At 39.9% G+C, this 24,087-nt stretch overlaps 1 protein-coding gene across 4 annotated transcripts in view; it reads right to left on the reverse strand.

Annotated features, from left to right (window-relative positions):
• Positions 1-24,087, reverse strand: part of HEATR3 (HEAT repeat containing 3) — a 34,746-nt gene that overhangs the window by 6,252 nt on the left and 4,407 nt on the right. For 3 of the 4 annotated variants that reach the window (XM_030581389.1, XM_030581388.1, XM_030581390.1), the window contains exons 2-11: positions 20,358-20,530; positions 19,053-19,140; positions 15,470-15,582; positions 12,701-12,810; positions 11,832-11,972; positions 10,127-10,410; positions 8,809-8,899; positions 5,220-5,377; positions 571-653; positions 64-200 (exon numbers count right to left, since the gene is read on the reverse strand). In XM_030581389.1, coding sequence (XP_030437249.1) covers positions 64-200; positions 571-653; positions 5,220-5,377; positions 8,809-8,899; positions 10,127-10,410; positions 11,832-11,972; positions 12,701-12,810; positions 15,470-15,582; positions 19,053-19,140; positions 20,358-20,476 — 1,324 coding nt within the window. In that variant the 5' untranslated portion in view covers positions 20,477-20,530. Of the gene's footprint in view, positions 1-63; positions 201-570; positions 654-5,219; positions 5,378-8,808; positions 8,900-10,126; positions 10,411-11,831; positions 11,973-12,700; positions 12,811-15,469; positions 15,583-19,052; positions 19,141-20,357; positions 20,531-24,087 lie in introns of those variants that run through there. The other variant, XM_030581391.1, reaches the window with a different exon arrangement.

Consider the following 24,087-nt stretch of genomic DNA (forward strand, 5'->3'; position numbering starts at 1 on the left):
TATAATAGAAGCAAACAAACCCTTCTGAGTTAAGTTTCTCTAATATTATGGCCTTAAACCTACCTGGCTGAGAAAAAACTAGCTGGGAGAGGTGCTGTGCAAGTGACTGAAGTATTGAAGCTCCTCCAAGACAATCCACATCTGATACTAACAAAATGCTATGGAGACAGGTTAGAGCTCTGCACTGTACCGTGTTCATTCTGGAACAAAGTAAACAACAGGAATATGCCTTTTGAGGCTCTATTAATTAAAAAATGATCAATATAAACAAGGAATTTTAATTTAATTATGCAGTGTTGAGGTGGGGTATAATTTACCTGGGGATCACAAAATATCTGCATGTAAATATTTGTATCTTGTTACTAAAACAATGTAGCAGACTGGTAAGGTCCAGCTCTCTAGGGTGACCCAAGAACCCCACACACATTAAAGTATCAATGTTTATAATACAGAAAATCTTGAAATTGAAGATCTGGTGTTACGTTCATAATTATGAATTATGAATGTAACACAATTTAATTACAAATGCACTGAAAATTAAAAAAAAAAAAAAGTCAAAGAAATTCCTACTTTTTAATTAATGGCTTCCAGGATGGACTGTGTGTACAGATGTCTACAGCAACACTGTTCGGAAAAGCGGTTTTTTCAAGAATCTGGAAAAAAAAAGTTAGGCAACAGTGTTTTGGGGGGTGAAGGACAGTTTAATGTTTCCATATTTAATTAAAAACCTCTTTAAACAATTGAAAATGAATATGCTACATAATTTCCACAATGCTGCAGAATCCAGGGACCTTACCAGAGATTTTGGCTTCAGTTTGCCACAGAGTACACAGGGCCTTGAATACAGTTAACCTTACGCAAACACCCCCTTTGTTCTCAATTCTATCACACTGCCATACTACTACTACTACAAGATGAGGCATGTTACCTTCGCAACCCACAATTAAGAATGAGCTAGGCACTTTACAAATAAACAACCTTGAACTTTTGCCAATCCCTCATACCAAGTTTTTAAGGTTAAAAAGTTTAGGTAGGATTCCCGCAGCCGAACAGACAGAAAGATTAACTAGAGAACTTCCAAAAAGTTCTTCCCGTTGTTCACACAAAGAACTTGTTAGCAAGTAGGGAGCAAATTAGACTATTAAAGAATGACAGGAAAGGCTTTAAAAAAAAAATCAGATGTTATTCAGACCATCCAGTGCCATTCTGGATCCTCGTTTGAAAGAAATCAAACTACTTCACCTGCACAACTAGATGAAGCAATTTTATGGTAACATCAACCCCTAATGGCAGAGTCCCCAATATGACTATATACTATCACTGAACAAAATGTTTGGAAGTTTGATCTTTTTATTACAAAGGAACAGCTTCAATGTGAAATCAGTCAATTTTCTTTCTAAATGTACTCAAACTTGTCTCAGATTTTACACCTAGCCTGAAGTTCCCCTTTGAATTTTTGTTATTTTACAGTCCTATTTTCTTATCTTAAAAAATGTTTTCCTCTTCCTTGTCACTGCATGAAAAACCTACACACACAGGGGAAACTCACTAGCTTTTTCTGTGTAAAGTCAAGAGTGACCAAGCAAAAAACCCCAAAACACTGTCAAATAAAGCAAACAAACTAAAACAAATATTTTTCTCATGTTGCCAGTTACAGTTATCTGAGTTGTTACTTGTAAAAGTAGCAGGTGAAATATTTTTCCAGAAACATGATTTTTTTAAGTTGGTATCCTTTTAAGTTCTAGAGGATTAAAGTTATTTTCTTGGGCTGCATCAGTTATAAAGATGAATTAGAAATAAGTTTTAACAACCCAAACCTCTTAACCTGTTAACAAAATATTGTGTATTTTTGAGAAGGATCCAAGCATATGTACATATATTCTAAAATAAACAGTAAGAGTCATGGCTCTGCTTCTGTTAAAGTGGCCTAGAGAGCAAAAGCAAAAATTGAGCTAATCACAGAAACCTGTGCGGAGACTGGGGCAGGGAAGGGTAGGAACAGAAATAACTAGATTCATAGCTTCCAAGGCCAGAAAGGATCACTGTGATCATCATCTGACTTCCTGTTAACAGGCCACTGAACTTCCGTAAAATAATTCCCAGAGCATATCTTTTAGAAAAACATCCAATCATGATTTTTAAATTGCTAGGGATAGAGAATCCACCAAGACCCTGAGTAAACTGTTCCACTGCCTGATAACCTACACTTAAAAATGTATTCCTTATTTCCAGTCTGAATTTGTCTAGCTTCAACTTCCAATCACTGGAGTGTGTTATGCCTTTCTCTGTTAGACTGAAGAGCCCATGATCAAATATCTGATCCCCACGTAGGTACTTATAAACTGTGATCTAGTCATCCCTTAACCTCGTCTTTGTTAAGCTAAATAGATTGAGCTCTTTGAGTCTATCACTACAAGGCATGTTTTCAAAACCTTTAATCATTCTTGTGCCTCTTCTCTTAACCCACTCCAATTTATCAACACCCTTCTGGAACGGAAGACATAGTATGCCAGTAGCAATCACACCAATACCAAATACAGTAGTAAAATAATCTCTTTACTTCTACTTGAGATTCCAGTATATGCATCCAAGGACTGCACTAGCCTTTTGGCCACAAGAGCGCATTGGGAGCTCATGTTCAGCTGATTATCCACCACAATCTCCAGATCTTTTTTCAGAGTCACTGCTTCCCAACAGAGAGTCCCCCGTCCTGTAAGTATGCTTACATTCTTTGTTACTACATGTATATATTTAGCCGTACTAAAATGCTAATTGCTTGCTTGTGCTCCAGATTGCTATTAGTGATTTGTCATCTTCATTTTTAACCACTCCCCCAATTTTTGTGTCACCTGAAAACAGTGATTTTATGTTTTCCTCCAGGTTATTAACAAAAATGTAAAATAGCTTAGGACCAAGAACCGATCCCTGCACAACCCCACTAGAAACATACCCACTCAATAATGATTCCCCATTTACCATTACATTTTGAGACCTATCAGTTAGCCAGCTTTCATTGCATTTAATAGGTACTACGTTAATTTTATACTGTTCTAATTTTAAAATAAAATGTTATGTGGTACCAAATCAAATGCCTTACAAAAGTATATTACAGCAACACTGTTACCTTTATCAACCAAACTGGCAATCTCATCCAAAATAGATATCAAGTTAGTATGACAAGATCTATTTGCCATAAACCCATGTTGATTAGCATGAATTATATCGCCCTCCTTTAATTCTTTATTAATTGACCCGTATCAGCCACTCCATTATCTTGCCCAGAATCAATGTCAGACTGAGTGGCCAATAATTAAGTAGGATGTCCCATTTACCTTTTTTAAATATTGGCACAATATTTGGCACATCTTCAATACTGCAAACAGATCTGGTTGTCCCATCTCAACAATGATATATTGGAATTGGAAAAGGTACAGAAAAGGGCAACAAAAATTATTAGGGGTATGAAACAGCTTCCATATGAGGAGAGATTAATAAGACTGGGACTCTTCAGGTTGGAAAAGAGACAACTAAGGGGGGATATGATAAGAGGTCTACAAAAGCATGACTGGTGTGGAGAAAGTAAATAAGGAAGTGTTATTTACTCTCTATCATAACACAAGAACTAGAGGTCACCAAACAAAAATAGGCAGCAGGTTTAAAACGAACAAAAGGAAGTATTGCTACACAGTCAACCTGTGGAATTCCTTGGCAGAGGATATTGTGAAGGCCAAGACTATAACAGCGTTCAAAAAGAACTAGATAAGTTCATGGAGGATAGGTGCATCAATGGCTATTAGCCAGGGTGGGCAGGGATGCAAAATCATGCCCTGAGGTGTCTCTAACCTCTGTTTGTCAGAAGCTGGGAATGCATCACTTGATGATGACCTGTTCTGTTCATTTCCTCTGAAGCACTTGGCATTGGCCACTGTCAGAAGACAGGATACTGGGCTAGATGGACCATTGGTCTGACCCAGTATGGCCGTACTTATGTTCTTAAATCACAACATTAGTTTTCTTCCAGTGTTCTGGAACTTCCTCAGCATTCCAAAACCTAAAATCCATGTTAATGGTCCTGCAAGCTCCTCAGCCACCTTCTTTAAAACTTTTGGATGCTAGTTATCTGGAACTGCTGATTTTAAAATGTCTATCTTGAACAGTTACTGTTTAACATCCTCTTGAGCTAATAGTACACTAGAAAGAACGTTATATGATGCGAGTAAACTATGCAGTTTTCAGTGTTGTAGCTATGTAGGATATGACACACACAAGATGGGTGAGGTAATATATTTTATTGGACCAACGTCTGTTGGTGAAATAGACAAGCTTTCAAGTTCCACAGAACTCTTCTTCAAGTGACCTCCAGCTTCAGCTGGAGCTCACAAGCTTGTCTCTCACTTACAGAAAATGGTTCAATAAAACATATTACCTCACCCACCTTGTCTCTATCTAGGTTGTGAAGGGTAATCAGCACAGATGATTTATTTTGCCCTTCTTACAGCTTCTACAGAAATCTTCTCACTAGTTAAAGGCTAGTTGTTGAGGTTCCAGAACAGTTCATGCTACAGAATCTATCTAAGCACTGATGCAACAGAGAGATCCTCAAAGTGTGTAGACACAGGGACTGGTGTACAGTGTTCAAAAAAAAACTTTACTATAGTCACTTTAAAAAATGACCATTTCATATTTTCTGATGCCTGTGAAATCCTACTAAGATGAGTTCTGGAGACCCAACAGCAAACTCAGAATTGGCAAGTGGACTACTGAAATTAACAATTTAAGGGGTGGGGGATGGGGGGGAGAAGTTTGTATTTATTTCAGTTTGCTCTCTGGCATTCTCCCCCAGCCTGGCTAGGAGTGAACATTGGCATTTATTCCCATGGCTTGTTCAATTTCCATTTTCGCTATGCAGGCACCCTTAACATATCCAACTTGTAAAATCATGCACAGTTTCAGGAAAGACCAATATCTGACTTCATTCCTGACATACCGGAGGAATTGTCTTGTCCCATTTACACCACAGAATTATTTAAGTTAAGTCAACTTGTATGAATTATGCTGTATATCCAGGATTTTTTAAAAACGCTAAAGGTTGATTAAAAATAAATCTTCCTGTACTGGAGTTGGATTAGAATAATTTGTTGGTCTAAACTGAAGTCTAAATCAAAACCAGTGAAAAGACTGAATTTGAGTTGTGATCAGATGATATACAGCGATTCTACCTTCTTTGGAATGAGGTTGTTCATGAGTGCTGCGTGAACCTCGGCAGAGAGGCAAAGGGGTGACATGGGCTGCTCACTTCCCTCATCGAAGGAGTTCTCCATAAACAGATCACTCTCATCACTGCTGGAGAGTTCTTCCCATTCGTCATCAGAGGGATCTGAGAATAGAACACAGCTTTAAGAATGAAATCTGAAGTCACACACAAACTAGGTACCCCCGACTCCTGAATTATCAAGTATGCAAATCAGTGTCTGATGCCCAGTTTAACTCCAGAAAAATATCACAAGACAGTCTTTAGGAACTAGTGCTCTAGTACATTTCAAGTCTACAGCCTTGTGCATGACACACACACAGTATCATATGAATTATTTTAATAAAAGGCTCATGTTTAGGTTAAGCTTATTCAATTTATCAAGTACTACAGGATGAAACGTACTGCTGAGTTTGGTATATTTTTATGAATTCTGAGACTGCATCTGTAGAGGGCAAGGGATATATTTACATATATACATATACTACAGTATATGTAGCTATTTCCTCATTACAGCTGATCCTCAATCAACCCACATTTGCAGCCCCACTTGACAACTCCTGCTCCCTGCATTATGCCCCCATTGAGAGGAAGCTGGGACCTGGAGTGTGGAGTCTGTCTCATGCCAGTTCAGCTAATTCCCTTGGGTCCCCTGGTGAGCAGAGTATGTCTGTGAATTCAGTACACTGAAGTTCAGAAATCAAAATATCTTTGTCCCTTAGCAACCTGAAAATTAAATGAACATCCGTCTCTGGATTCCTCTTAATTCCTGCAGACCTTATTTCTGTCTAATCATGGACTGTAATAACGCAAGGGGGTTGTATTTTATAGTGAGTAAACAAACAGCACGATATTCAGCTACCCACAAGAGATTTTCTAATTAAATGAGGAAATCTTATGAATTACTGTTCATTAGATTAGATATTCAGTTTTAAAAGACCTTCATTTACTAGGTGCAGAATTTCTCACATGGCAGAAATTACCAAACAGAATACATGGTGTTAATAGGGTTTTCATTAGAACTGGCAAGATTTACTTAAGAAGTTATCACCTAAATGTGGGCAGCCTAGGGATCAAATTTACATTATAGTCAGGAGCAATAGTGTCAGAGTTTACAAATTCCAGCTGCTCATTTTAATATTCATGTTGAGGACTCCTCAGTTATTTGATTATTTTATTAACTGTCAGAGGAATGACCAATAAACTAGGATTGAAAAGAAGAGACAGACTAACTACTGGAGAGACTAGCTAAAACTGGAAAAAATATATATATATTGTTCCACCTTTAAAAATAAACAGGCTGTTTTCAAAAGAAGCTTCATGTATGTAAAGCCCTGTGAACTACTCGCACAAAGCACATTGTTCACATATAATTCCTATTGTCAGCAAAGTACAAAAGCTGTCTCTCCTCCCACTTTTGAAGTTGCATTTCATAATTTTAGGATGCAAAGACACTAAAGGAAAAATGGTACAAAACAATAGAGAACAAGAAAGCCAATGCAAGATGAAGATGATAGCTCCATAACAAGAAAGTGATTGCACAGCAGAAGATCGATCTACTGTAACAAACTGAGGTTCCGATCCTGCAAGTGGATCCAGGTGCTCATGGAATCCTACTGACTGTCCAGTATTCTGCTCAAGAGCCACCTTTCTCCATACAGATCCAAATGTAAGATCAAAGCCTTTAATAGCACTGAAAGCCCTGGGACATAAAGAACGGGGGAGGGGAAGGTTGGGGGGGGGGGAGACAGGGGAGAGAGAAAAGGTTTTTGTAAGTTATTCTTCAAGAACCATCATCAACCTGAAAACCACATTTCCAGCTGAAAATATTGTACCTACCATTCCTGCAAATAACCATTAAGTTCACTAGAACAAAAAAATTAATGAAAAAAAATCTATTTTTCCAATTACGAGGTATATTTGCACAGAAGTTCATGTATTAATCAGTTTCTCTTTTGTTGGCGGTTAGTTCCACCTCTTTCATGCATTGTTCTAGGAGGAATTTATGCACATATTCTTCCCCAAGAGAGTGTTTATCAGTAACAGCAGCAAAGCTAAAACCGAAGAGGTGGATCTATGCACATAAAGGAAGGGGATGGGAAGAGAGGTGGGCCTGGGTAGGTTTAGTGGTGTTGCTCTCTGGCTTGCCCAGGAAACTCTCATAAGCAAAACAAGGGATCAGAAAAACCTTTATTTATTTATTTATTTCCCTCTTACCGCCTAATAAATAAAAAGGAAAGTCTGGACATGCTATTTAAAAAGGGGGTCTATCAGACAGTTAATTTTTTAAATTACTTTCATGAAGCTCAAGCTGACATTTTTAAACAGTTGCAAGACGACTGGGGAGGTTCTTAATGTCCGCAAAAGAAAACTATCTCATGCACAGATTAACAAAAACAGACCTAGAGTTATTGTAATTATTTCAAATCTAAAGAAAGCAACTGGGATGCTCAACTGCAGCTGCTATAGTAAGTCCGATAGCAAAAATGGAGATAAAAACCATATTATATATACAAACCATGATTTAAAAACAAACTCACGATTCTCTGACATTGCTGCACTCATAAGAGATTCCTCACACAGAAGGTCAAAAGGATAAACAATGCACATTTCAATGGCGTTGTCCATTTCTTTTAAAACCAACCATTTATGACTTTATCATTTAGTGAGTAAGCAAAAGAATTACTGCTCCAGCTCCATAAAAAAGACATTTGCTACATTACTGTTTAAAACATTTCCCTTCTGTGTTTTTGTTTGTTTGTTTAAAATTTAGAAGTATCAATGGTATCAGGTTCAAATTTCCCTCTTTGATGGTAGATCTGGATAGCAACACCTAAGGTGACCAGATATCTGATTTTATAGGGACCATTCTGAATTGGGGGTCTTTTTCTTATATAGGCTCCTATTACCTCTCACCCCTGTCCTGATTTTTCACATTTGCTGTCTGGTCACCCTAGCAACACCACAAAAAGCTGAAACCTGAGCTACAGTGCTCCCAGCCCTTACTGAAAATAGCTATTCAGTCTTTGGCCCTGCCTATATTTGAAAGCCAGGCAAAACCTTCCTACCATAGATGCAGTTATCCCAGCAAAAGCTGATACAGTTTTTGTGTGTTCAGCCAGCAAAATAAGCTATGCCAGAAAAGCACTTCTTTTGCCAATATAAGTGCAGACACTAGGGCTTCTGAAAGCACAGCTATAACATGAAAAAAAGAAAAACATTACACCCCTAACCAACACAGAAAAGTCTAGTGGAACTTAAGTGGAGATCTGGCTTCAGATTGTGTATGATTTTGCTGAAGGATTCCAACAAAGAGGAAACTGATACACCTCAAATCTGCAATGTCAAACACATCGAAAAAAGGATTAGAAATTAATATCTTGAGATTCTTTACATACAGTAAGGGGCATTAAAGGATGCAAATCTATGGTTTGTTCACTTTTAAGAATGAGAGGATTAGCAGGTCAAGTTAGATAAGATCCCGGAACAGTCCAAGTAAATTTGCCATGTTACTAAAAATGGAATCCTTGGTAACAATGAAAAAGCTGCCTACATACCTTCACTGCAGCACATATTAACAATGATTTCCAGGGCAGTCTGCTGAGCCATCAGTAAGGCTGTCACTTGTTTCAGCTCCCACTTATCAGACTAGAGAAAACAAACAAAACTTAATTTTGGAGGATAGCACTCTAGTTTTAAAGTAGCTAGACTGTCAACCAAAGCAGATAAAATACGATAATTGTGAACAGGTGTCGCATAAAAAGCTAACAGAATAGAGAATATCAAATGTTCTACTAATACTGATGAGTGCCAAACTTCAGAAATTGTTTAATATTTCGTTCTGCAGACTAACAGAACCTACTAATTGCACAGATCACTTGTTATCCTGAAAGGTATAATCTCATCAAAACCTGCCAAAAACTCAAGAGTTGTTCCGTTTTCCCCCTTTTCACTAGGTCTGAATTCTCATAATTTGTACAGAATTACAGCTGTGACTGGTACCACTGTTTACTAAGGTTGCCAGGCACTTCCCATTGATTCAGTTACTTCATAAACTTTAACCATGTGGGCTGAAATTTGACAGCTGGGTGTCTGCCTCAGGCTGAATGTAGTTTAAAAAATTCAGCCAAAATGACTCAGCGGTTTCTGAGAATGAGGCTATTGTTTTGCCCTTGTTAAATTCTGGCACTCTAATTTGAAAAGGTCTAGCACCCCCATGCTTTGGAGCAGGGACCTGATATTTGGCAAGGGTTGGGCTTTGTGTCAGGCATATGCCTTTTGTGGTCCCAATGAAAATCTGCCCAAATTTGGTCTAGTTCTAAGACCTTTTGTAAACTGCAGGGTTTAAAAAAAAAAAGAAAAAGGAAAAAAAAAAAAGAATCCCAGCAGAATCATGGGTAAGGGTTGGAATTTCACAGGTCAGGCACAAGTGCCAAGCTCCCCTTCGTCTCCCACTCTGTGAAGAGGCTGTGGCTGCATGATGGGGGTTAGCATGATGGCCCTATACCAGAGGTGGGTGGGTAGAGGAATGGGAGGAAGCCATGCTCCAGCCCCAGCAGCCACTGTGGCTTCCTGTTTGGGCGGCCAGCTGGCAGAGAAAAGCAGGTGGCACTGATACCATGCTGGTAGCTCTGCCTATAATTAAGGGTGAACCTTCCATTATAGGACCCTATTTTCAGTTGCTTATAACTTTGCCAAACTTTAACAGATCAGGATGAAATTCTCTATGCCAGGAGTCTGAGGCTGAATATTTTGGGAAAGTGTCACCCTTCTGCAACTGAGTTATGGAGAAGTGAGATTGACAGTTAACCAAAGACTAATCAGAAGCATAACACTGCACTAAGAGCTATGTCAGCCACAATCGGCCATACTTACTGGAAGTAGATCTGAAATGTCATTTTCTCTTTTGACTTTTCCTTTAAGTGGTTCTTCCATTTCATCATCTTCGTTCAATACAGAGTTGTCTATTGTATCACCCACATTTTCCTCAGTTTCTGCCTCTGCAGTGAGTTTTAACCTTTGTGTTTCAGCTTCCTTCATGTGAATAACTGTTTCACCAGCATCCACCACTAGTGATTCTGAGAAAATCTTCAGGATAGCATTAATTGTGCTTGCCTGGCTACTGGATGGAATGGTGCCCTTTATATTCCAGACAGAGCCTAAACATGGGAGAGTTAGAATGTCAAAACCTTTAAACTACATGGTGCATGGCCTTCTTATAGCTATTGCAAAACCAGAGCTTGTGTTAACTATAGTACTCAGTATCTATGTCACACCTTTCATCAAGAATCTCAAAATACTTTTCAAAGACAGATATAGATCCCCATCTTACGAAAGGAGAATCTAAGGCACAAAAAAGTTTCCCCGTGATCAGAGGCTTCATGGCATGGCTGAAAACAGAACCCATGTCCCCCGATTTCTAATCCCTCGCATTAACTGAGAAACAACTGCCTCCTTCAGAAAGGTAAGAGTACTTTATGAACTGAAATTTCAGGAGTTTCCTATAAACTTGTGACTTTCAAGTGCCAACCTATATTGAACATTCAGGGCCCAAAACCGTAAGCTGGGGCAAACCTCATCATGTGAAGATGGACAAAATATTTCCATAGGGAAATCCTGGTGACACTTTGCCTGATAGATATAGCAGATCTTCAGGACACTGAATGATCTTAATTTTGAGCTATTCATGGTCTTAAAAGGACGAAGGGAGAGATTTTCTTCCACATTACATTGCTTGATTTTATTATTTGTCAGACCTATAAACAGTCAAAAACTAAAGAGAAATTAAATAAAACCCTCGCTTTCTAAGCACAGGTACTGAGTGCTTTAAACTGGAGAATTCTAGTTAATTGTACTTCAGTGTCAGAAAGCATCTTAACTGGAAGGTGTAACACAAGATGGTGAAGCTGAAGGGAAAGGACGCAATGGCCCAGGCACTTTATACTGGGCTTTAAAAACCATGTTTGAAAACAGATTTTCAAAGTCTGTTTCAACACGCTTCCAGCTAAACCAATTTCAGACAAATCTTGATAGGCCAGCCTGTTGTAAAACTGCTTTCAAAATCTCTGTTGCAGTGTAATAGAGTGGCCAGATAAATCACGTTAGAAATGGTTTAAACATTGTTCTTGCTAAACCAAAGTTCAAAAATGATTTCCAAATGCTTCAAAGCCTAGCATAGGTAAAGTCAAGAGCAACACGGTTTCTTTAATATTTATTATTGCTTTATTTCCTTAGTAAGAACTAACGAATGAGTAACACCAAACCAAATTGGGACTGAAGTCACAATCAAGAGACAGCATTGCCTTTTGACATGATTCAGATATTGGCTCTCTTACGCTATCTGGTTGTGAAAGATGACATATGAAACCCCAGGCTCCATGACAAAGGTATAACAGTGGCAGGAATAGATCTGAGAACAATCTATCCAGCTCTTGCTTCTAAGCTGGCACTTTGGCAACAACGTAATTTGTTGCTATTACTTTGGCATGATGGAGAACTAAAACCTCTGCCTCTCCCATCCCACTTTACCTTCTATACAGCATGTTCCAAATACAAAAGTTAGGGTCCAGTTGAATCATACCTGCCAACAATGTCCTTAAAAGAATATACTCCATGGCATTGTCTTGGGACAACATTATGGATTCCAATACTTGACGTGCAGAAGCATTGAAAGAAAAAAGCAGGTCTGGGTTATCTTCCGTCACTGTCTGCAAGCAATGTGCTGTGGTGACAAAAATCAACCAGACAAAAATGTAATGTTTTCAGATCTCTAACTGGATACTACACTATCATCATGAAAGCTGCTCAATTTCACAAGGGTGGGATAAAAGTAGTTTATGGTACTACACTTCCCCGACAATAATTTATTCTACTAAAGAAGGGTTTTCTTCTCTTTTTTTGTTGCATGAAAGACACGCATAAACAGGTGAAAGCAATGTAAGAGCTTAATCTTGCAAACCCTTTTGGGCAGGAATAACTTTACCAAGGGAACAGTCCCACTGAATTGAGTTACTCATATGCAGAAGTATGTGGATAAAGCCCTGACTGACTGTACAAGAGAAACAGTGGAAGTGTTGTGAAGTTCTTGTAACAATATTAGTTAGAGCAAGCATTTTCAGAGAGAAGTGAGATTTTTCAATTGATGGTGCCCTCTTGCATTACAAACACATCCCCTCTCCCCAGAAAAGCTAAATTAGTTTATTTTTCTCTGGAAAACCTTCCCTCTCATTCGAGCACTACAATACATCACTCCCCTTTTGGAGTGAGAACAAGCATACAAGATTTCAAACTCCAAGGTGTAATTTTTAGAAGGAGCCTTTCTGAAGTTCTTATTTTCAGTTGTGACTCAATAGGATCATTAACATGACCATATAATACAGTGTATTGCAAGGCTAGATATATATTCGTAGCTCAAACTACATGATGATCACTACCCTATCCACCACTTACCTACTGAGATAGCCAGATCTACATTTGTGGAAAATTTCTTCAAATATTGTAACACAACATCCAAACACCCTTCTTTATTAAATATGGATACTGCCGTACCATTGCACTCACTAAGAAAAACAAAGAATGATAAAACATTTTTCACTTAACAAAAGTCACTCTAATAGAATTCTAACAATTTATTCAAACATTTTATTTTTGGAATTTATATTTTTATTAATCCATTTTTTAAAAAACTAACAGCTCCAGGACACATTTTCCACTTTAAAGGGTAGTTCTTTTCCAGTCAGTAATAAGAAGTCATTGTTCCAGCACAGATAGCTGGCATTCAGGAGTCTGTACTACATTTCTAAAACCATCTGAAAGGTGCCATTTACTTTAATTATCTTACTGATTTTATTTGTATTTATTTAAACTGCCTCACCTATTTCACTTAGAACTAAAATATTAAGACAGGACCGTGACTTCTACAGATCAGAAACACCGCAGAACCCAACCAATGGCCAGGAAACTTGAGAGAATTATTATTTGTCTAGTTCCCAAAATATGGTAAGTGCTTTACAAAACATGGTCCCTGTCTCAAAGTCACTTACATTTGAAATAAGACCTGACAACTGACTAATGAATACAAGAAATCCAGTTCTATTAAGGAAAAGGGTTACACAACAAAAGGTTACGTGGCAACACAGAGACTTGTGCATGCAGTTATTTTATAGTTCTATGTGTCTTAGGGTACGTCTTCACTACCCGCCGTATCGGCGGGTAGCAATCGATTGCTCGGGGATCGATATATCGTGTCTCATCTAGATGTGACATATCGATCCCCGAACGCGCTTATATCAATTCTGTAACTCCACCAACCCGAAAGGAGTTGCGGAATCGACAGGGGGAGCCGCGGACATCAATCCTGTGCCGTGAGGACGGTGAGTAATTCGATCTTAGATACTTCGACTTCAGCTACGTTATTCACGTAGCTGAAGTTGCATATCTAAGATTGATTTTCCCCCGTAGTGTAGACCAGCCCTTAGATGCTAAGGCCCCAGCCCTGCTACTACTCCATGCTGGTAGATGCCTGGAGCCCAAATGAAGACAGTAGGGCTTCATATAGTCTCAAGTCTTTGTCAGATTGTGTCATCTCGATGTTTGCACTAGAGTTTCTATTAATATTGTTTCCGTTTCTCTTTGCGCAACCTGTAATTTTCTTCATGTCAATTACACAAATTAATGTAAATTAGTAACGGGACCATTCACATGCTTAAATATGCTTAAGAACCCATCCTGTATCCAAGCACTAATGGGCACTGGGAACATCTGCAGAGCAAGGAGGAAGAAAATAAATCCTCATTCTTTCCACCCATATGGCCGCAGAGTGGTGGCACCTAATAGCTAGAAAATCATAGCTCTTATGTATAGTATAACTGGATGTGTTCCATTGCTACAAGGTTGCCCATCTCCACACAGCAGGTGGCAGGATTTGACCCAAGAGAGATGACTGCCTAAAACAAGTGGCACTTCTCTTTACAATGTCAGATAGCAGGAGGGAGGGGGAAGCTATTTCTAGCAAGGGTGGCATGATCCATCATTTTAATCTTCCCCTTGTGACTGCAGTACCTGGGGAAAGCATATGGTGGACAAATCTGTGTTATCAGGTTGCGCATTGCTTCAGTTGCCTTTAATTTTAACATTTTGCTGAACTTAGTTCCCAGTCAGTGTCTCCTTTCTTTATGCTACAGATCTGCATAGGTCACTTTAAGGCTCCTATCTGAGCACTCTCTTCACTATTCTGTTATTCTTCTGCAGCATTCTCTCCATTACAGACACCCCAAAGGTTTACTAACCTCTATGTTCTATAGGTCTTAATTCTTTCCCTATTTCAATATCCCATACACCTATCTAGACATTCTGCATTTTCCTCTCTCTCTAGATTCAGCACTCTTTACACTTTCACGTAGTGATCCCCAGGTGCTGATAAAATGGGCATAGCACATGAAGTTCAGGAAACTTCACTCTGCCCCTTCAGTGGAGAATGCAGAGCCCAGCAGTATATGGGGCACCCTAGATTTCCATTCTGTGGCTTCGCTATGAATTCTAGGTGACTCCCATTTATATAATCTATGACTTGGAGCATTCCAGAACTCAAGAGGCCTGAACTCAACAAAATAAATTATAAAACTCCTATTGGCTTCACTGAGTGCATGATCAGGCCCACAGAGAGTAGTTTAATTGTAGCAAAACGTTAGGCTCCAGCAGCAGGGACTGAAGTGGGGCCTACATTCCCCATTGAGGCTGGGACAGCACTGGAGTCTCCGGGTTGGAATATAATGTTCCCCTACTTCTGCATTACAGAATGGTCCTACAGAAAATTTGGGAGGTGTAGTCTTCATTCTCCCATGAACTGCAGAAAGTCTTCACTTTCAGAGTGACTATGATATAGTACAAAAGCCAAAATCACGATTTAGGCTGAGTTGCTCTTGGAAGTCAGATTTCAGCACAGTCCGACCTGTTTGATTAATAATAATTTTAAAATAATAACTCTGTGGAGCTTCAAGATCTTTCACTTACAAAATATGTTTTATTTTATTTGCCATTTATGGAGAAAGGTATATAAATACATTTTTCAAGTTTGAAAAGGAATAACCATGTTGATATATAAACTACTTTCAGGAATTAAGTGATCAGATATTATTGCTTTTATCTTCACTGGGGCATACAGGGTCAAACTATTTTTCAAAAGAAAAGCATCTGTGTTAATATTAAAATGGAGCTTACCATACATTCCACAGCACATTAACAGCCTCATTGGCTATGTCTTCAACACAATTTTTCTTTGTATCTTTGCATTTCATGGGGGAGACCTCGTTGGCCTCTAGTCCAGCACTGCACTGTAACCAAACAGGCAAAAAAAGGAATTGGAAAAGAACTGGACAAGAGAAAAAAAATTAAAAGCAGAGATCTCAGGACAACTACTTAATGACAGAAATTACAGTGAATCTGCAACTCTTCATGGCAAATAGGATCATATACGAATTCAACTATTCCTTTCTACAGAAAAGAAATTACACACCTTTACAAAATCACCTTGTACTATGTCCTGTCACACATACCCTCGTTTTCAAAAGCACTTTCTTATAGACAAATAAACTTGTTAAATTTTTGTCTGACTGTCACAAGAAAATACAAGGCCAGATGCTTCTCAGAAACACTGGAATGTCCATTAATGCTAATAATTAAATACTTTTACAGAATGTCATCTGCGTATCTCTCAGCACTTTACAAACATGGCTAACCTGGAGAACTGGGAATATGTTGGTTTTTTATAAATGTCATATGCCCCTCTGTGTAATCACCCTGTCTGAATGCATATTTAGACCAAAAAGGATTGTTAAAGAAACCAGACTGGAAAGAGTCAGAATTTAGGAGAAACATTGTTCTGTTAAATGACTGCCCCTATACTTAGGGAAGCTGTCAGGCTGACACAGAGACCTACTGGAAGTTCGTAAATACCAGTCACCTGCAGCAACCATGCTATAACATGGTGGCCAAAGAGAAGAGAGGGACACCAGAGCTAAATCAGATCTACCCAGGGCCTCAAGGGGAATGCCAAGTGTAGGTAAGACAATGTACATGTAGATCTCTGTTAATTTAAATCCACTTCTCTAAGAGCTGAGTACCCTTTGGCAAAACAAATATTCTTTATTTCAAGAACACTGTGTCACTGCATACTATGCCCGTCCACAAACCCCACAAGGAAAACTCTTGCAGGTGCCAAGCCCATGGGCTTACTATATAATATGGTTGACAGCTAGCAGATATAAATCAGAGACCCAATGGGAGAGTGGAGGTTTGTGGAATTTGTGGAGACCTTCCACTTAAAAGGGATGCACTCAATGGACTCGAAAAGAATCTCAGAAGGGCAGCCTACACAGGGATTGACCATTATCCACATTTTATAAATGGGGAAAGTTAGGCACAGAGGTTAAATAGCTTGTCCAAAATATAGTAAAGTCAGCAGACAGATGGAACCCAAGTCTTGACTCCCAGTCTTGGGCCTTATCCACTGGACCAAATGGAGACTATATAGTACAATCAGAAGTATTAGAAACACTTTATCTTACTATGACTGGTACAATAACAACGTTGCCAACTGTAAATTCAATCATTAATTTGGACAACAGCACTCACTGTGAACCTCAGTAGACATAGCATGTAATGTAAAATTGTAAAGATCCTGCAATCAGATTTGCTTGCATGATTCACTCTCCCTACCTAACTTCAATGGACCTCTGTGTGCAGAATCAGGTCCTTGCTTGGGATCTTTTACTAGATTTGAATATAATTTTGGTAAACTCTCATAGAAATAAAGTGTTCCATTTGTATAATAATTTATATGAAAAGGGATTGGTAGCAATTCCTTAGGGAGCTGTGCATTTTGGGGATCATCCCAACTACTAAGGGGCTCAGTCACTGCCTGCCCTCTGACCTTGAGGTGTCTTAATGCTCTACTGCTATGGCTCTGATTTCAAACATAAGCTCCCAAGCTTCTTTTTATCCACTGCATACGAAGACTCTGATTTTCTCATTCTCTCCTTTCCTTCATTATTCCTCTTGACCCGAAATAAACAAAAGAAAATAACAACTTGTGAGCTTGTACTTTGTTCCCTCACTTTTGAATCCACTAGAGTTTGTTCAGCAAGTGTTTGGAGTGTGAACCTCAGTTCACTGAAACTGGAGTGCAACTCCTGTACCAACTACACTACTGTGACATGCTGGAGATCATCCAGATGAGTCAGGAGCTCTGTAACCACCCGCCCTGCACCTTGGGGTGCCTTAAACGCTGTATGGCTCAGAACTCTGATATCAGTAGCTAGCCCACAAGCACAAGGTCTCACCCTGGCCTCCACCAGCTTAGTCACTTCTTGAGGGGTGACTCCAACAGCCCTTGGAGTCCTGAGTCTCCCCACATCCATCCTCCCCAAGTTCGTAAATACCAGTCACCTGGACCATTCCCCTGAAGGCATAAACCAAGCCCCCTAGTTATCAGTTTACTTTGGCGCACACACTCCATACAGTTTGCACAACAGGCCTGCTTGGGGATAAAAAACAAATACAAAAGAAGTGGATTTAATAGAAAAACCCCAGATTAAAATATGAAATAGTAAAGGAAAGCAATCATACACAAGCTACCAAGCAAACAAAGATGCAGCATCGCCCTTGGTCTACACCATACATTTCCTTCAGTACAACCACGTCACTCAGGGGTGTGAAAAATCTACACCCCAGACGACGTAGGTATACTGACCTTATCCTCCTGTGTAGACAGTGCTACGTCGGCGAGAAAGCTTCTCCCATCGACATAGTTTTTGCCTCTCATGGAGGTGGAGTTATTAATCTGACAGGAGAGCTCTCTCCCATCAGTTTAAGCATCGTCACCAGACTCGCTGCAGCTGTGCCAATGTAACTTTGTAGCACAGAACTGCCCTCAGGCTTTACACTTCCATTTTCAATAAAATCCCTTTTCTAATGCAAGTTACCTATTGCCTTTGAACAGTTCAGCATACACCCTAGATACTGGGGGGCACTAGCGTCCACAGACTGCTTCCCCTCTAGAGACTGTCCCTCAGTTGCCTTTCACTTCCAAACCCTTCCATTTTAAAAGGGTTTGCAAGGTTTTCTTTTTCTTTAATCACTACAGATATTCAAAGTGGGAAAATACCCACTTGTCTCAATGACTTTCATTAACTTTAATGGCCTATCATTGTCTTTTCCTGGGCTGTGCAATGGTTATTGAGTCTGATTTTGTGTGAACACACCTGGCTTGGGAGGTGCCTCTCCCTGTTTGATTGCTCAATGTCCTGCTGAGAGGTGGAACTGAAGTTTATGAGCACAGTTCTCCGTATACACAAATATATAATTTCATAACCATAGTCTGTATACATACCTAATAATGATTTTTAAGTTTAGAACTTTACAACCTTTCACAAAAGACCTTATTTGGCATGTCTGTCTAGTATAACATCATCATATATAATCAGTTGATTCAACTTCTTATTCTTTAGAGTTCAAACCCCCTGCTCTCCCCTTGAGGTGTCTGGTTGCTGATCGTCACATGTGCAATTTATTTTCAGCTAATATCCTAATTCTGCTTGATTGTGTCTACTACAAATAGAAAAAAAAACCATTTAGAATTCTAACACTATACGTTAATCTTGCCAGAATTTCTGCTTAAAATATCAAGTGACTTCTTCAGAACAATTTTACAAACACTTCACAGTAGTTTTGAAAAGAGAAAGACCTGGAAAGTTTAAAAATTGTATAGAAGTAAAAAAAAAAACAAAATATAAAAAAAAAATACCTCTTTCAAAAGTGCTACAAGGGGTGTCATGATATCTTTAGTCACCATGTCATCACAAACTTCAAATCCTCCACAAGCACTGAGATTTCTGGAAAAAGTTAAATGCCTTGGATCACATACTATAAAGTTATCTGCCTTGAATATTTCAAATATATTTAAATATTTCTACAGTAACAGATTTAGAGGTTACAACAGGTTTCACTTTTTTTTTTAAGTAACGTTTAATTACTAAGATGATACTGCATGAATCACCTGCTTTTAGTCTATTACATGTCTTAATCTAAAAATATATTAAACTCAGTTTAAAAAAAAAACAGACCTATGTAAATAGCATAGCAATGAGCCAAAGCCACGGCAGCAGGTCTCAGAGCCCAGATCAACTGACTCAGGCTTGCGCTACGAGGCTAATAACAGCAGAGTAGATGTTCAGGCTTAGGCTGGAGCCTGGGTTCTGTGACCTGGTGAGGAGAGAAGGTCTCAGAGCCCAGGCTCCAACCCCAAGCCCAAATATCTACACTGCTATTTTCAGTCCTGCAGCACAAACCCAAGTCAGATGACCTGGGCTTTCAGACTTTGTCATGAGTCTTCCCGCCGCAGCGTAGATGTACCCCGAGCCTATTTTATTCCTACTAAAATATAGCAACATTTCATTTGGGAAACAGATCCCCAGGCCCTTCCTTCTGATATCCTGGAAGCTAATCTTTAAAGCATGTGTGCGCAAAACATTTACAGGAAACTGTTACTAAACACATTTCTAAAGGAAACACTAACATTATGTCTTTGTGCAAACAAAGAAAAACCAACAGTAGGTCTGGGTGCAGTACAGTTAGTCCCATACAACTTTGTCACATATAAAAGCTAGCTATTTTGAATTTTCTCACTAACGCGCTGCTCCCAAAGCCTTTATCAAAACAAAGATTTCCACATGAAACATTTTCAAGCATTTAAAATTTTATCCCTCAGTAGTTCTTTCTATTAGAGATGGAAAACAACATACCACAAGAAGCAGGAACCAGAGTAGCAACAACTACTAAGGTAAGCTGTGATCTTGCAATGAGACCCTTGTTGTGCTTTACTGAAGTTAATGAGCATCTCTCCATATGAATCTCATTGTGAAATCAGGATCATAGTCATTCATACATCAAGACTTTTCTGATTACAACAACATATATAATAGGGTTAAAGTAAAAAACCCCAAAGATGACAATATTCAAGTTTGTTTCCTTCTATCAGAAATTCCTCTTCTCCACTGTACCAATAGCCAATAGTAACTCCTTCTTCTATAATACATTATTAATCACTTACCGGAGAGCTCCCGCAGCTGTTTCACGAACAGCTAAACTTTGATCAAGCAACATGGGACCTAAACACCGGACAACATCTCTCTGCAGAAAGGATGGGATTGCATGCTTCTGCTGCAACATTTTGGAAATGCTGGCACAGGCAAACTCTCTTACATCAGCACTTGGATTCTGCAGCTGAAGAGATAGGACAAGGGAGATTAGAAAGCAAGTTTACCAGAAGGTTACATTGTAGGAAGAGACAAACACTTTCATTTTCCCCACCACCACACACTGCATTGTCTTCCCCCTCGTTATCATGTTTTCTTATTTCTGTAAAGGAAGACAACTTAACAATTTTTAAAAGAAATAAAGACTTAAAAATCAGAAGATCTTCACCTAGGTTTTAAACTCTGAAAGGAGAAAATCATATCAAAAGAAAAATGAGCATACAAGAGACAAGGGAAGCAATGATTTGTTGAATCAGTTCAAGTAATCAGGGACTACCACAAGTCTGATTATTGAAAAACAGATTTGATTTCTCACACTCATATAACATGTTTACATGAGTTTTAAGTGCAAATCTCTTCAATGAGGCTACTGAAAAATGAAGGGTTATGATGGGCGAGTGGCTACATCTATTCAGGGGTAGAGGGGAATTCATGTATGTTCTCTTGGTATTGCTGAGTCCTTGACAATCTCCTCTCCCTGTCTGCAGGCGAAAGCTCCGCTCAGGTAGAGTCAGTTTTTCACAGGGTTTACGGCTCACTGGACCAACAACAGCTTTCAAAGCGCAGGAGCAGCAGACAAGTGGAAAGAGGCGGAAGACGCACAGCTGTGCCACCCACCAAAGACTGGCTATCACTGCTGCCCCTGCCCTCTCCAGTGGCGTACTAGGTCCCCAAGGCAGGGCTTCTGGTGGCAAACAGGAAGAACACAGAGGAGTGGGTTGCTCAGGGGACCTTACGTGTCAAAGACTAAACTACACTATTTTTCTTTCAAAGGGAGAGTAAGTTTGGCCATTTACTCTGTGTGACCTTCCCTTTTACGAAAAGCAACAGTCAGGGTGAAAAAAGAGTGAGTCAAACTTCAGATGTCCAGTTGCATCCTCTTTCCCTCCTCAAGAATGGTACCAAGACTCAAGGGAAGAGCTGAGGTACACATGGCGCAACAGATGACCGGTGAGATGGAGGCACCTGAAAGTTTGCCAGTGGAGGAAGGCAGGGAGGTATGGTTGTGTGTTAGACTCAGACTTTAAAGCCAGAATGGACGGACCAGCATGATCATCCAATCTGACCTCCTGCACATTACAGGTCACAGAACCTCACCTGCTCACTCCTGTAGTAGACCCATAACCTCTGCCTGAGTTACTGAAGTCTATAAATCATGGTTTAAAGATTTCAAGTTACAGAGAATCCACCCTTTACACTTATTTAAATCTGCAAGTGACCTGTGCCTCATGCTGCAGAGGAAAGCGAAAAAAAACCCAGAGTCTCTGCAAATCTGACCTGTAGGGAAACTCCTTTCCAGCCTCAAACATGGCAATCAGTTGGACCCTGAGCATATCAGCAATGCCAGCCAGCCAGACACCTGGGCAAGAATTCATTGTAGTAACTCACAGCTCTCCCCATCTAGTTTCCCATCACCAGCCATTGGAGACATCTGCTACTAGCAGTCACAAATCAGCTACATGCCATTGATGGCAATCTTACCATACAATTTACCTCCACAAACTTACCAAGCTCAGGCTTTATATGTTTTTTGCCCCCACTACTACTCCTTGGGAGGCCGTTCCAAAACTTCAGTGCTCTAATGGTTAGAAACCGTCCTCTAATTCCAAGCCTAAACTTGCTGATGGCCAGTTTGTATCCACTGTTCTTGTCTCAATATCGGCACTAAATAACTCCTCCCCCTCTGTGGTATTTATCCCTCTGGTGTATTTATAGAGCACAATCATCCTTCTTATGATTAAGCTACACAAGCCAAGCTCTTTGAGTCTCCGATCATAAGTCAGGTTTTCCATTCTTCTGATCATCTTAGTGGCCCTTCTCTGCACCTGTTCCAGTTTGAATTAAACTTTCTTAAAAATGGGAGACCCAAATTGCACACAGTATTCCAGATGAGGTCTCCCCAGTGCCTTGTATAATGGTACTAACACTTCTGTCTCTACTGGAAAAACCACGCCTGATGCACCTTAGGACTGCATTAGCCTTTTTCACAGCTGCATCACACTGGCAGCTCCTACTCATCTTATGATCGACCAATACACCCAGGTCTTTCTCCTCCTCTGTCACTTCCAACTGATAAGGCCCCAGCTTATAGCAAAAATTCTTGTTGTTAGTCCCTAAGTTGTTAGTCCCATGACCTTGCACTTTGCACTGTTAAATTTCATCTCATTTCTATTACCCCAGTTTTCAATGTCAAGATCTTCTTATATGATATCTCAATCCTCCTCCATACTGGCAACTCCTCCCAACGTTGGGTCATCTGCAAATTTTATTAACATACTCCCTCTTTTTGTACCAAGGTTATTAATAAAAATGTTAAATAAGATCGGTTTTAGGACCTATCCCTGAAGAACTCCACTAGTAATCTCTCTCTCCAGCCTGACAGTTCACCTTTCAGTATGACCCATTGTAGTCTTCTCTTTAACCAGTTCCTTATCCACCTTTCCATTCTCAATGTGGAACTGTACCAAATGCCTTACTGAAATCCAGGTAGATTAGATCAACTGATTGCAGTACTGTCATCTTCTCAAGGAGGAGATCAGGTTAGTCTGGCACCATCTACGTTTTATAAAACTATGTTGCATCTTATTTCAATTACTGTTTACCTCGTGTCCTTAACTACTCTTTCAAATTTTGTTCCAAAGCCTTGCATACAATTGAGGACAAACTAACAGGGCTGTGGTTTCCCAAATCACTTCCCCCCCCCCCTTTCTGTTGTTGGTTTTGTTTTCATTCCCCCCCCCCCCCAGCCTCCCTTCCCTTAACTTACAGGTACTCTACAACAAAGAACCTGCCATGGAAGACAACAATGGATTGCCAAAACCACAGCTAGATTTTCCTCTATCTGCACCTATGGGGCCCTCGCCAGACAACCTGACCCTGGAGGCTTCTGCCCAAGCCCTGGTCTTGACTTGCTGAGAACGCAGCTTGCACATTCCCACCTGCTGTGAGAGGTGTCTGTTGATTGAGTCTTTCAGGAAACAGGTAAGAGAGCTGCAGGATGAGGCAGCTTGTCTGCACAGCATCCAAGAGCATGAGGACTTTATTGACAGGATGCAAATGGAAACATCGGAGATGGAGGATGCTAGCGAACTACAGACGACGACTGCACCAGAGAAGGAGAACTGGCTGCCTGCCTCCTCAGGCCATAGACTGTGTTCCACCCTCAACCCAGGTCCCCCATTCACCAAGGTAAAATACCAGTATGCATTATTAGCAACAGGAGGAGAGAAGCAGACCTCAATGGCTGAGGAGCAGCCACCTGCCCCCAAGCTGGGAGGCTCACAACCACTGCACACAAGAGGAGGCAACACAGGGTGCTGGTAATCAGAGACTCTCTTCTGAAGTAGACAGAGGCATCCAACTGCAGACCTGACATGATGTCCTGAGAGGTGTGCTGCCTACCTACAACTTGCATCTGAGACATTACAGAAAGGCTGCCAAGGCTCATCTGTCCCTCTGACCACGACTCCAGGTGGCTCATCCGCATGGCCACCAATGATACTGACAGGTATGACCCTGAAAAGT

The sequence above is a fragment of the Gopherus evgoodei genome, chromosome 12 (assembly GCF_007399415.2).
Source record: "Gopherus evgoodei ecotype Sinaloan lineage chromosome 12, rGopEvg1_v1.p, whole genome shotgun sequence".
Lineage (NCBI taxonomy): Eukaryota > Metazoa > Chordata > Testudines > Testudinidae > Gopherus > Gopherus evgoodei.